The 14,353-nt window shown below is 39.4% G+C and overlaps 1 protein-coding gene across 2 annotated transcripts; it reads right to left on the bottom strand.

Annotated features, from left to right (window-relative positions):
- Positions 1-625: 625 nt before the first annotated feature.
- LOC146652593 (plasminogen-like) lies at positions 626-14,032 on the bottom strand. Of its 2 annotated transcripts, none has more exons than XM_085381562.1 (19): positions 13,975-14,032; positions 13,010-13,145; positions 12,803-12,909; positions 12,401-12,515; positions 11,739-11,878; positions 11,399-11,552; positions 11,202-11,320; positions 10,386-10,548; positions 8,881-9,005; positions 8,641-8,800; positions 8,049-8,230; positions 7,809-7,957; positions 7,630-7,723; positions 6,034-6,099; positions 5,677-5,746; positions 5,461-5,601; positions 4,606-4,712; positions 3,750-3,895; positions 626-1,028 (listed from the first exon to the last, which is right to left on the bottom strand). In XM_085381562.1, exons 1-19 carry the CDS (start codon positions 14,021-14,023, stop codon positions 867-869), a joined length of 2,385 nt encoding a protein of 794 aa, XP_085237688.1. In that variant the 5' UTR covers positions 14,024-14,032; the 3' UTR covers positions 626-866. The 2 variants fall into 2 exon arrangements, with proteins under 2 accessions (XP_085237688.1, XP_085237687.1); XM_085381561.1 differs by having other exon boundaries at positions 627-1,028; positions 5,677-5,751; positions 6,034-6,148.
- Between the last annotated feature and the right edge of the window lie 321 nt (positions 14,033-14,353).

The following is a 14,353-nucleotide window of genomic DNA, read 5'->3' as shown; positions in this document are numbered from 1 at the left end:
AGATCAGGGAAATATTTTACTGCTACTATTCATAACCATTATCATTAACCATTGCATTAATTCTTATTCTCATCAAAAACATTGATTGACGCTGTTGGTATTATGTTATAATTTGTATTACTGGTGTTATCATAATCACGTACTAACCTTTTCATTACAGGTGTAGTTGTAATCATTTTATATACACTTTGCATTTCTGTGCTTATTTAAAGAGTTGAAGCTCAGTCAGGTAGTTGAAGGTCGTGAACTTTGGCGCTATGATCAGACAATACGTGGTGTAAGGGATGTTGAGCTATGGAAAGAACACACAACACATATTTTACATTCTAATGGTGAGTCCTCTTCACACACACTAAGGTTAATTATGGATTTCCACAGGATTCTGTGCTAGGAGCAATTCTGCTTATACATGCTTCCCTTGGGCAGTATCATCAGAAGGCATAGTATACATTTTAACTGCTATGCTGATGACACCCAGCTTTATCTATGAAGACAGATAACACACACCAATTGGTTAAACTGTAGGAATGTCTTAAAACTAAATTAAGTCACACACAATCAAGTAGGAAACAACAACTGAATCTTTATCTTGTATTTCACTCAATGTAACCACAAAGAAGTAGATTTGTAATGCATTTTCTGTAAAGCATGGCTTCTAAAAAAAAAAAAAAAAAAAAAAAGTTTAACCTGTTACAGAAACATTTTCATTGCTTTTGAAACCAGTAAGCTGCTCTGCTTTTAGTCTATCCACTTCAGGAGAGAATAGAAAACCGAAAAACTCCATGTCATGAAGTCAATCATTGCCAGAGCAGAACAATATATACAGGTTAAGACATCCTCAGTAAACACACTGCAGATGATAGCTTTTAGTTGGCTTTGATGGTTGTGTCTATCCAGTCCTTAAACTTAGACACTCGAGCGTAGACACCAGGTTTCATGGCATTGGCGCAGCCCAGACCCCACGATGTGACACCCTGCACGACGAACTTGTTCTGCTCATAGCACACCAGAGGACCACCGCTGTCACCCTACAGGAGGAGAACACATGTGTAGAAATAATAATAAGTTAACAGCTGCTGAAACCAGCCTAAAAAAGAGCAGGAAACACGAAGGAAGTTGGGTTTTTTCTGCATTATTGTGTAAGCAATAAACTAGTGCATATTTGCCAAATAAACAAACTATTTGGAATATTAAAAATCTCTTTCTTAGAAAGTAAACATATTTGTGTTAAAATGATGGGGGTAAAAGTGAGAATGGCTCAGGAAATAAGCCAAATACCTGAAACTACAAAAACAAAACATTCGTATTTAGTTATTTCCCATCCATTTTAGAAGCAACACAAATTTTCTATGTCTACAGTCCACACTGTAAATATTTGGGCTTGTTTTTCCATGTTTCCATGTCTAATGAATGTGTATGTTTAATCAAAATATGTTTGTGCCAATACTGAAAGTGATGTGTGCTGTTTAGCCTTTTTAACACACAATAGACAAAGTCAAGTGTTTACTTAAATCCTCAGGAGTGTTGATGACACTCTTTGCAGCCATGCAAATAACCTTTGATCTTTGTCTTTAAATTGTGCTACTCGGGTTGACTGAAATTCTCCAACATTTCTATAATAATTTTCTGGAAAGAACCCCAATAACTCTGGCAAACCAAAGAACTTCCTCTGTGAACTTTTGCAGAATCACCTGACAAAAAATGTCTGATCTTTAACCTCCCAGCTAAATAGTGAAAAGTCTGTTTGTTGCTCGAGTGAAATTGATGTTTGAATGACACAAACAGCTGACCACTGCATTCACCAAAGTGAGTTTACTGCTTTCTGTATGCTCCATCAAAGCAGCTCTTTCACCTCACACACTTGAAGAATTTTCAGTATTTGAAACTGCTTGCCTGTTGAGTGCTACATGTAAGAAAGGACAGCTGTGGAATATAGCCCAAGCCGGTTTTCCCCAAATGCATGTGTAAGAAAGCAAATTCATAATATTTGATTCTTATATTTTTCATTTGCATAGCCACATCATTACTCCTCATACTGTTTGACAACTTCAGCTTGAAAGATGTCAAACTATGAGTGAGCTCTTTTTAATTTTCTTTTTCAAGGACAACATATCCCTGCAACAAACCCTTGCAACTGGGTACGCCATGTTAAAACTGCCATTTTCCCCACACAGTTCTTTCTATGTTGATGTAAACCTATTCATATTAAAGCTACGACTTGGAATGTTAATGTACTCAGAAAATCCTTACTGTATAAACCACATATGGAAGAACGGATGTAAAAAGTTAAAACAAGTATGTGTAGTTTTAGCTGGACTAACAGGTTTTATTTAATATAATTAAACATTCATATCAAAAGCATAAATTACCTGTTATACAATCAGATTTTTCCAAGTATTGGATTATTGTACAGTTCCACATGCAAGTTATTTGATTTTGGTCATTTTATCTGTAAATTTCACAAATGTCAAAGCATCTTTGAGTTTATATTAAATTACATTAACGGGCCATTCGATCCCTATACAACCGTTGCAAGAGCTTGGTTCGCATTGCCGGCAATAAGTCGGACTCGTTCCCGGTGGGTGATGGGCTCCGCCAGGGCTGCCCTTTGTCTCCGGTTCTGTTCATAATTTTTATGGACAGGATTTCTAGGCGCAGCCAAGTGGCGGAGGGCTTTCGCTTTGGTGGCCTCAGAATCTCATCTCTGATTTTTGCAGATGATGTGGTTCTGTTGGCTTCATCGGGTGAGGGCCTCCAGCTCGCACTGGAACGGTTCGCAGCCGAGTGTGAAGCAGCGGGAATGAGGATCAGCACCTCCAAATCTGAGGCCATGGTTCTCAGCCGGAAAAGGGTGGAGTGTCCACTCCGGGTCGGGGATGAGTTCCTGCCCCAAGTGGAGGAGTTCAAGTATCTTGGGGTCTTGTTCGCGAGTGATGGGAGAAGGGAGCCGGAGATCGACAGACGGATTGGGGCTGCAGCTGCAGTAATGCAGACGCTGCACCGGTCCGTCGTGGTGAAGAGGGAGCTGAGTGTAAAAGCGAAGCTCTCGATTTACCGGTCGATCTACGTCCCTACCCTCACCTATGGCCACGAGCTGTGGGTAGTGACCGAAAGAACGAGATCATGAATACAAGCGGCGGAAATGAGCTTCCTCCGAAGGGTGGCTGGCCTCTCCCTTAGAGATAGGGTGAGAAGTTCGACCATCCGGGAGGGGCTCAGAGTAGAGCAGCTGCTGCTCCACATCGAAAGGAGCCAGCTGAGGTGGTTCGGGCATCTGACAAGGATGCCCCCTGGGCACCTCCTGGGTGAGGTGTTCCAGGCATGTCCCACTGGGAGGAGGCCCCGGGGCAGACCCAGGACACGCTGGAGAGATTATATCTCTCGGCTGGCCTGGGAACGCCTTGGTGTTCCCCCGGATAAGCTGGAGGAGGTGGCTGGGGAGAGGGAGGTCTGGGCCTCTTTGCTTAGGCTGCTGCCCCCGCGACCCGGCCTCGGACAAAGCGGATGAAGATGGATGGATGGATGGATGGGTGGAGAATAATTAACTGTTTGAATTTACTATAGAAACATTATTACTATTACTAAATTCTATGTTGAACTGTTGTAAACAAATGAAACATTTATATATCTGATTTTTTCAGTCATTAGTTTCTGGAAATCTATTAAAATATGTCAGGTCAGTAAGATGAAGTAAAACACACACATTTTATAAACATTCCCCAGTTTTCATAGGTTTGTGTTTTTCATACCCGGCAGCTGTCCGCTCCTCCCTCGATATATCCGGCACACATCTCGTTGTTTTGAACTCTGCCATTCAGGTATTCTGGTAGATTACACACCTTGTTCTCGATAATCGGAAAACCCTCTTCTTTCAGGACACCATCGCCTCCTGTACCTGCCAACACACCTGTGTGCAATTACCTTCCTCCTCCTCATGGCCATCATCATAAGATGTGTAGCAATACATGTACAGTGGAGTTGACCAAACTGCTAAACCTCCCTGTCCAAGATGTAATGTGTTTAATTAACAAAGAATCATTAATTAGAAATTATGTTCAAAAATAGTAATTATTGCTGGTCGATATAGAGCCACAGTAAAGCTTATTGTTCAAATCCTGCCACTTGCTGGTGAAAGGTTTTCATTGCACTCAATGATTTTCCTTCTGTGTCAATCATCTCTACATTGGCATTTCTAAAGTGTGCGAATGAGTTTTTCAGCTTACAGTGTATCATGAGTTGTAAAGCAACTGTGAAAACATTTCAAACATTTGTTTTAAACATTTTCTTTAATCAAGAACAAAAATGCTAGAAAAAGATGTGAATGGGTATCACTATAGCACTAATACATCTTTGTTAGGAAAAAACTAACTTCAAATGAAACAGAAGAAAATAAAACTTGTGAAACAGTGGCTATTATCAACAAGAAAATCCTGCCTACTTGATGTCCCACCTATGTTTATGAGGACCAGATGTGGCTTCAAACAAACTTTGATTAAAAGCACATAAACGTGTGATTTGTATCAGTTTGTATCAGTCAGTTTTTACTCTGTCATTACAATAAGATCCACAGACATTAAAAAAAAAGCACACATCTATGTGACGTACCTTGAGTCTCACCCCATCCAGTTACAAAACACTCTGCTGTACTGGAAACTATATAGTCCTTTTCTGGGAGACAAGCTGGCTGCACGTTATCATTTATTATAGCAGGGCTGAAAGAAATGCAAATATCTTTAATGGCATTCACAAGATTAAACTCGTGTCAACAAGTTACTTATTTTTCTGCATACTCCGTTCCAAAAAGGTTGGGACACTGAGCCAAATGTAAATAAGTTAATATCACATAATATAATATAACAATTTTAATGCATGGGTGTTACCATTTTATTGCTAGTATGTATCATATTGTTACCAGTTTGTCACTAAGCTATTGCTAATTGGTTTAACTCATGGGGATACTTTTGCTCCTATATTATTACACAATTACATACATTTTAATGTAATATTATTCCAGTATGATTACTCTTCATACAACATAACACTTATACATTACTTCCACATTATTGGCTACTCGTTTCCACCTTATTACCCCACTATTATGATAGTATAAGCAAGCTGTAATAGACGGTGCTACCCATTCACGGCTAATTATAGATGAATTTGACTGATAGCACTATTGGGTTTTTTTTTCACACTTTCTTTTCATAGATATTGTGATAATTGTAATATCAGATGGATAACTAAATAATTAATAGACAGTATCTGTATGCTGGATTAAAGTATGAGAGCCTGTTTTCTAACAAGTCTGGTAGCTGAGTCTCAGTGTTAATACTTTCAAAAACACATATTTCATCCATGCTTCAGTCCTTCAGGTTAGCTAACATCAAAGTTCAGATCTGCACCAAGTTGTTTGTGTAATATCATTAATAGCTGACCCAGGATGATTAGACCCATACTGACCTCTCTAGTTTAAGCAGAGCAATATCTGCTCTGTTTGGTCCCATTACTATTTTCTCAAGTCTCCTCTCTTGTTTCGATGGCTCATTGCCTCTCTCCGTGTGGATACCCAGGAATACCTTGTAGGCTGAAGGCCAAATGGAGCTGGTGGAATAATCAATCACTGTTTGAGTTATTGCAGAATTTGATTTTAATTGTTAATGGTGGTCCTGTTCCTACCTCTCAAAGCAGTGAGCAGCAGAAAGGACCCACTGAGGGTCGATCAGAGTTCCTCCGCAGACATGTTTTCCTATACTAGTAGAAAGAGAAACAGGTGTTTGTTTCACAATGTACAGACGAGATGCAGCAGCAGCTTGCTTTCAAAAACAAATGAACTAAAAAGTGAACAGACAAACAAAACCCAGGCCAAAATCAATATAAAATACTGTAACATATCACTATTAACATTCAATGTATTTATTTCTATAACTACAAGAACAAGTCTTTACAGTATTTACAGTTAACAGTCAAAAGTATTTAAATTACTCTGTACATGTTATATTATGAATGTAAGTCCTTTTGGTGTTATTTTCTCACCTGGTTCGGAGGCTGATTTGCCAGGGCCATGAGTGAGGATTCGACACGCAGCCGCCGACAAGACGACTAAAACAACGTTTTGGTTTGATTACTGGTGTTCCGCACTTCATTTCAACTATAAAGCAGTAGTTCATTGTCATGAATTCTCAGAAGATGAGTGAAACAAAAACACTGAATTAGTTTAAACTTTAAACTTTATAGTCTCATTAGCAACAAGCCAATGGAAAAGTTTGCACAAAAATAGGTTTATTAATCCATTTTACTCACTAAATGGATTTTATCTGGTATCTCTAGCATGTCTTGGTTAGCTGGACAATAATTCAGCAGCACCATGTATTGCCTCACAGTGTCAAAGTCATGTGCTGGGATCCATCAGCTGGCTGTGTGAACATGTTCCATTGCATTTTAGGTTACTGTAGATTAAAAAGACTGGACATCTCTATGTGGTAATCCTGCACTTTTTACCCTCTGAAATCTGGGACAGGCTCCAGTCTCCACACATTATTGAGATCAAGAGATTCTGCTCTTTTGGTTTGGCTTTGGCTCTTATGGCCTCATTTAGCATCACTCTATGCCTTCTATTTAGGTATAATTTAACAAATACGAATGGTTTGTGTTTTTGTAAGCAATTTTTTACTGTTAAATTAAGTTTTACTTTTGTGTATTTACCACTACTGGGGAGAACAAACATGGGGTTTGAGGCCTGGACAGAAGTGTTTTGTTTTCCAGAGTGGAAAATAGCTAGAGGTCAGTGGGTATCATCTCAGTCAAGTCCTAATCTGTTTGTCTGGGGTGATTTGTTTTGGTTTGAATTGCAAAAAGCCATGGTACACCTGCAGCAGAAGTACAGCTGCACAGACTGTTGAACAGTTCTGAGAAGTATTTTTAGGTTTGTTGTTGATCCTGCTCTGATGGATATTTTCATATGTGTACCTGGCCTGTATCACTACACTCACTGGCTTTAGAAAGTCTGCCCACTACCATCTTTCCCATGATGGTATGATTGTGTGTCTTTGCACATAGTGTGCCGATCAAAATAAAGTTCCAACTCTGTCTGCCTGGATTCTCAGCAGAGCTGAACAGGATTTGGCTCTCCCAAACAAGTCAGCTCTTCACATTCACTTACTGCCATTTGTCTTTATCTTTAATTATCTGAAGTCCAAAGAGAAAAAAATATTTATTATCATCACTGGCACCTACTAGCTGCAAAGAGGTATTAGTCCTATTTCCACTTCTAAATAATGGGATTTATAGTAGCATGATAGAGCGGTGCAGCATAGATAGAGACAGAGATTTTTTATTGTTGAGACAATGTGTGAATTTCTCTGACCAAAACAATATTTGTTTGATAGTTGCTAATCTCATTGAACTAAGTGAGATATTCACTGTTGTTAACATGGTTAGAATACCAGAACACATGTGGATAGAATCAGACCCAGGTTGAGATGAGTGAATAGAAAGCAAGGGTTACTACAGTCTGCAGTTCAGACTGAGCATCATTCATGCTGATAGAGTGGTTAAAAAGGTTGGTAGATGGTAACAAATTAAAATAAAACACACTGAATCTGAATGCCAACACAAACAATGTTCATATACCACAGTCAGGGATCTGGCAGTGTTCCCATATCCTGTCCCTATCAGTAGTGTAGCACCACGGTCCAATTATATCGTTGTCTGGATTTCTGCAGCTCTGATAGTGGACAGAGAAGTTAGAAGCTAGAAAAAAAATCTGTTCTTACCACAAAGAGTTTTTATTGCAACACCCACGCACTTACATTGCCGTCCAGACCCTTGGTGGGGTGAGTCTCTGGGGTGAAGCTGATGTGACTGTGAGGAGTCTGAGAACTCCACGCCTGGCATGTCACACCATTCGCAGTAACAGAGGTTGGACCTCGGTATGTCGCTCCATTTCCGATCTTGCAGTCTAAAACAGCCGCAGCGAAACAGGGGAAGTAAATGAAAGGTCAAACAAACTGGCAAGGAAGCACAACATGTGACACTTAAAGCTGATTCACCTTTTTCCGGTGGAGTCTGGATGGCAATGGAGGTGATGTGTGGCCGAGGAGAACTGACTTCTGAAGGTCTGACAGAGCATCTCTTCAAGTTGCAGTGCTCCCAGCGGACTGCGGGGTCTGTAGTGAAACACCAGGGAGCTTGGTCCCCGTCAGGGTTCCTGCACAGATTCCCTCTGAGGTCCCTGTTGTAAAAAAAAAAAAGCCCCTGAAACTTTAAGACATCAACCTATTAAACAAGATATTTTTATAGAGTTATAGAGTTACATATAGAGTTAAGCCCAGAGAGGGGGCTTAATAAATAGATGGATCTAATTGGGGTTGGAAAATTTGTTTTTTGGTTTTTTGCCAGTCAGAATTCTGACTGCTAAAAATTTTCAAAAATTAAAATTCATGGATTTTACCACATAGGTTTAAGGTACATCTTCAGCATACTAACATTCTTCTTGTATGTAGTGATGAATTCCTGGTTCATGTTTGTGTTAGAATATAGGTTTTTTTTTATAATTTTTTCCCCCTCTCAAGGTCAGCTGTCTTATCCTCTTGTGTCATCCTGTTGTGTTAGCCATAAAAACTGAATGTGTTTAATACTTACGCATCAGGGTAGGCTTCTGGAGTTTTGTAATGTCTGTGAGGAGTCATGGAGCTCCAACTTTGACATTCTTTTCCACTGATGGTCTCTGATGTTATGCCCCGATAACTGAAACCGTTCCCTTCATAGCAGTCTTCCTCATTTGGGGGGATCACTGGATCACCTGCAGCAAGGGATATTGAAAGGGGGGAGATTCACTCATTTTTGAAACACAAGGACGAGATAGATTAACTAACACTATACCTTGTGTGCGTGCAACCCCACACCGTGGCACGTTGCAGTACTCCCAGCGTTTGCTGGGGTCAGTTGTGTAGCACCAGGGCATCAGTTCATTGTTGGGGTTACGACAGTAGTTATTATCCAGACCTCTGACAAAGAAGATGAAAACATATTTGCACTGAAAAAATAATTTTGAAGAGATTTCTTCTTTCTTTTCTCATATTTTTCTCATAAATGTTACTGAATAAATTCAATGAACATTTCAAACCATCTAATGTAAAGTAATATTAAACATTTTCTTTTTTGTTCTTTTTACAGTTCTTTTTAAATAAAAAGTATGCAGTGTTTACTTAATATAAAAATAAGTCAAAGGAGCTTGCAAAGAAAAGCATCTGGACTTCTTTAAGTTACTTGAAGACGTTTCACCTCTCATCCGAGAAGCTTCTTCAGTTCTAAGGTCAAATGGTGGAGAGTCCCAGATATAAACCTAGTGGGAGTAACCCCCCACAGAGGGACAAAAGGACCCCTGATGATCCTCTAATCGCCTGAGCCAAGGTGTGAAACTGGGTGTGGGTCCCAATCAGCCAGAGTTTCGGGTGAGCTCATTGTGAAACCTGGCCCCACCTTATCATGCGAATTCCTGAGGTCAGATGGCCCAGGATGTGAGTGGGCGTTAAGACGTCTGGGAAGGGATCTCAAAACTGGATTATAGATGGCAGAGAGTTGGTGTCGTAAACCCCCGCAAAGATGGTCGCTCACAGTGGACATAGATGGCTTCTTTCACTCCTCTTTCAAACCATCTGTCCTCTCTGTCCAAAATGTGAACATTGGCATTTTGGACAGAGAGGACAGATGGTTTGAAAGAGGAGTGAAAGAAGCCATCTATGTCCACTGTGAGCGACCATCTTTGAACAGAGGCGGTGGTTTACAGACAATCACACACACACACTCCTCATCGGACGGACTCTGTTGCAATACATCCGTTTGTCATGGACCCCACCGGTAACATTTGAACTTAAAAAGACTAATCTTTTACTTGTTCACAATTTTATTTTTATTCTATTTTTTTGCTACTTTGGGGGAAATTTTTATACTTGAAGTTCTGTTAAAACCTGTTGTAATCCTGTGTTGTTCACAAATTTCTTTTAAAAGGCTTAACATCACTGAAGTACTTTTAAGCCACACAACAGTGTTTGTCTGGTTCCTCTGCTGTTCATGTACCAGAGCTCTAAGGGTCGTTCTTAATCTTCTGATACTAGCCCAAAATTACTCATATACAGTACCAATGGATAATAATAATGGATTGCATTTATATCGCACTTTTCAAGACCCTCAAAGCGCTTTACAATTCCACTATTCATTTTACAAGACGAACTGCCAACTCTTGAGCCACGATTACCCTAATAACCAAGGTAATGACTCCACGTAGGTGCTACACACACTAGAGCTGAAAACTATTGACAAAAACTCCCACTAATATTTGGTTCACCACGTTAGGATGGACATTAATTCCTGGATACAGCTCTTACTTGCAAGGGTAGTTTTCTGGGGACTGGTTGTGTTTATGTGGCACCTGAGCCGACCAGCTCTGGCACGTTTTGCCAGACTCAGTTACAGCAATTGTTCCTCGGTATGCTACACCTTCCCCGGTGACACAGTCGACCTCTGGGACAATGGTGGAAGGTTCAGCAGCTGAAGACGGAAGAAAAGATGTATTTCATGTACAATCCAGCAAAAAAAGAAGTGAAGCATATTGTCTGTATTTTGTTGTCTTTTATACTTTCTTACAACTTCATTTACATAAAGTCTCCTTTAGTTCTATTCTTCCTTTTCTGTTATTCATTTTACTTATACTTTTAAGTAGTTTCTGGCAGTGGATGATGGTAGCTTGAGTTTATCTAAATATATATATTTCAATGTTTATTCAACATGGATTTCTGAATGGGCTGTTGTGTTTTGTCTACAAGCTGCTGAATTGGGATTTTGCCATCAATAAAGAACACCTGAAATAAATGTTGCCTGCTTAACTCTGCACCTTGATTGGATTTAATCATGGTACTTAAAATAGCAGGTCACTATAACATTAGTTGAACTTGAATAAACTGAATTTAAATACTTTGCTGCCTGTAAATAGATTGAGCAACAAAAACTATGAAGTTTGAATGTCTGGTTTCATTGGAACATGAATATATTTGTTTGTCTGCAACAACTCTTGCACATGACATTCTTAATTTATGACCATCATGCTAATTGTGTTGCAGAAGAACACGCTGGGCAACAAACAACAGCTGTGAAAGCCTTTTTGTGGTTCATTAATGAGGAAACATTTAAAAATGGAGACTTACTGCAGCGCGGTATGGCGCAGTAGTCCCACCGTTTGGATGGGCTAGTGGTGAAGCACCATGGTCGGGGATCTCCATCTGGATTTCTGCAGTAGTTCTCCTCAAGATATTTTTGTGGTAGACTGCACAGAGTATAAGAAGAAGTATCCAGAAAGTAATCCAGAAAAGGCTTGTTAAACTCACAAAGGTTTTGCACTTACCTGCTGGGATGGTAGTCATGGTTGTGAGGTTTCTGAGAGTCCCAGCGTTGGCAGGTGAAGCCGTTTTCAGTGGTGGAGATTTTTCCTTTGTAGTCCTCACCATTGCAGACTATACATTCCTCTGGGAAGGAAAATCCCTGATGTATCTGATATGCTGGGCCATGGATAGCAGATAATGTTGTCCCAAATTATATATTAGTATTAAACCAAATGAAGACCATTGAATGTAAAATAGCTGCTAGAGTATAATTAGATATGTGTGTGTGTGTGTGTGTGTGTGTGTGTGTGTGTGTGTGTGTGTGTGTGTGTGTGTGTGTGTGTGTGTGTGTGTGTGTGTTACCAGAGCAGCTGGGTACGTTGCAGTGCTCCCAGCGTTTCTGGGGGTCAGTGGTGTAACACCAGGGTCCCCCTTTGTCCCCATCAGGGTTTCTGCAGAAGTTGGACTCCAGATCTGCTCGTGGGTGGCTCTGTGGCGTGAAACTGCAGCAGAAACATTAACAAAAATTAATGTAATCAATAAAATACAAAATTTTATTGATGACTTATAAAGCACTGAATGGACAGGCTCCAGAATATCTGTCTGACTTACTGCAGCGTTATATGCCCTTTAGAGCTCTTAGATCTTGGTCACATCTAAGTCGAGACTGGTTCACAGAGGTGACCGGACGTTTGCGGTTGTGGCGCTGAAATTGTGGAATGATTTACCTCTCCACATTAGAAAGGCCCCGACCGTCAATCTTTTCAAATCCAATCTTAAAACACATTTTTACTCATTGGCTTTCAACACTGCATGAGAGTTACTATCTATCTACTTACTCATCTGTTACCTGGTATTCGTTATTTGTTATTGATGTCGTTTGTTATTGATGTCGTTTGTTACTGTGCAATTTTTATGTTTGCACAGCACTTTGGCCAACATTTTGTTGTTATTAAATGTTCTATAGAAATAAAATAATAATAAAAAGATAAGAAATGGTTAAGTTAAATCAGTTGAATACATACTTTGGCCTGTGTGGGTAGCTTGCGTCCCATCTCTGACAGACCTGTTCTGATTTTGTTCTGGACTTTGTTCCTCTGTAATCTGTTCCTATCCCATTTGCGCATTCTAAGAGATATTCTAGAAAAGAAAAGAAAAAAGAAACAACAGGACTCTACTATTGTGTTGTATTCAATCAGATTGAACCACAGTAGTGTTTAACTTGCAATCCAGCTCCACTGTGTTTGCAGACACAGTCCAAACATCATTGATCATGACACATTGGCTAAAAATTAACCACAATGTTAGGAAAACTAAAAAGATCACACAAACCAGAGTAGAACAGTCACCAGAGACAAAGAAAATAAAATGCAAAAACAGACATTTCAGTCTTATATCACTTATATCAGGAATTTGAAGATCATTACCGTTTTTTTCATATAAAGCTGTGTTTCTTCTGCGCATGATATTCTCTGTTTTAGAGTTTGCAGCTGCTGTCCAGCACTCGCTGTCGTTTTCATCATACATAAAAGTCCTGTTTTTAAAAAAAGTACATATGTATATAAATGTAGTGTGTGTGCGCACTGTTTAATACCCAAGATGAAAACAATTGGGAGTGTGAGGTATGAACTTACCTGCATGTGAAGAGGGTTTCAGTGTTGCATTTGGTAGCACATTCGGCCAAAGTGCTGACTGAATACATTCGTTTATTCAGTGAGAGGATCCATGCCCCTTCAGTTCTGGAGTAGCCCTCTATCTCAGTAGCACCAACTGCAATCATACACACACAAAAAAAAAAATCCCCCAAAGCTTTATTTATTAACTGATTGATTTGTTAGCTTATTCTTTGCTGTTTGCCTGAACATTTCCAAAATTATTTAAGCTTCTGTTACATTACTGGGATGTAATTAAGGTAGATAGGATAAAAAATGTAAGAAAAATCACTTTCTTTTGTTGATTTGACCTAATCTTGAATCAGAAAGTCTACATTATTAGTTACACTGGTGGATACTCTTATTAAGCATGTCGAAATTTTCAAATGGGGATGTCAATGTATTTACAAATGATCCTACTAAGGAAAAATTCACGCTTCCGATTCCTCTAAACACTAGGTTTCAGGATTTTTTTTTCTATTTTTTCATTCTGTATGATGGCATTGAGAGTTGATATCTCTATTTTGGTCATCACAGCCACACAGGTGTGTCTATTAGCATAGAAGCCCCGCCTACCTCCACTCAAACCTTCTGTTTGCAAGAGATAGTCAATCAGATAAAAGACAGCTAAAGAAGGTCGTTTTAGACCATAGATGGGCTGAGAGAAATTCCATCCATTACATCCATTATATAAAACATCTTTGCTTTGAGCCCACAGTTAACATCATCTATCAGTTGTAGACATGAGGTTTAGCTTTAAATTGATTATTCAATGCTGTCTGTTCTGACCTGTTTCCATTACATTTATGTGGCTGTGTGAACAAAAACTCTGCATTTAAGATCCTAATACATATCGATGAGGCACTCTCACAGTGAATCCAACAACTGCCTCTTCAATGGCTATGATACATTTATTAATAATTATCATTCAAAGATGAATATCTTACCACTGCAGAGCAAAGCTCCAAGGAGGAAAGCTGCTGTGTTCAGGTCCATGGTGAGATCCTAATATGATCAGATACCTCCTGGTTTATTGTTGGACTTCTTTTAGCATGTTGGGAGGACCAATAGGACAGCTCAGTTATTAGTTAATCATTGTCCTGACAAGGACAGCAAAAGGGCAGCAGGTCGAAATCCTTGTTTATGAGAGATTTTGGAGCAAAACAGAAGAAAAAAAATGTGATTAAAAACACAGCAATTTAATTATTTTCTGCTGCATCGTTATGAAACACAGCTGGAGTGCATGTAACACCTCAAGAATTTATCTGTTCTCAGATGTAACGACTGGCCTTTTGAACTAATTATTCTTCGGCCAATCCTGTAAAG

This window comes from Rhamphochromis longiceps, linkage group LG15, assembly GCF_057381845.1.
Source record: "Rhamphochromis longiceps isolate RC_006_pf linkage group LG15, R_longiceps_female_GT1.1, whole genome shotgun sequence".
In the NCBI taxonomy this organism is placed as follows: Eukaryota; Metazoa; Chordata; class Actinopteri; order Cichliformes; family Cichlidae; genus Rhamphochromis; species Rhamphochromis longiceps.
The sequence above is the reverse complement of the archived record's forward strand: the minus strand, read 5'-3'. Positions and strand labels throughout refer to the sequence as shown.

Bases quoted from the DNA above. Each gene is read 5' to 3' on its own strand.
- LOC146652593 (XM_085381561.1), bottom strand. From the start codon at position 14,023: ATGGACCTGAACACAGCAGCTTTCCTCCTTGGAGCTTTGCTCTGCAGT. The intron at 11,553-11,738 runs GTAACACACACA...TCCATGGCCCAG, and splicing joins CAACGTACCCAGCTGCTCTG to CATATCAGATACATCAGGGA. The intron at 5,752-6,033 runs GTGAGAAAATAA...TCTTTCTACTAG, and splicing joins CAAATCAGCCTCCGAACCAG to TATAGGAAAACATGTCTGCG.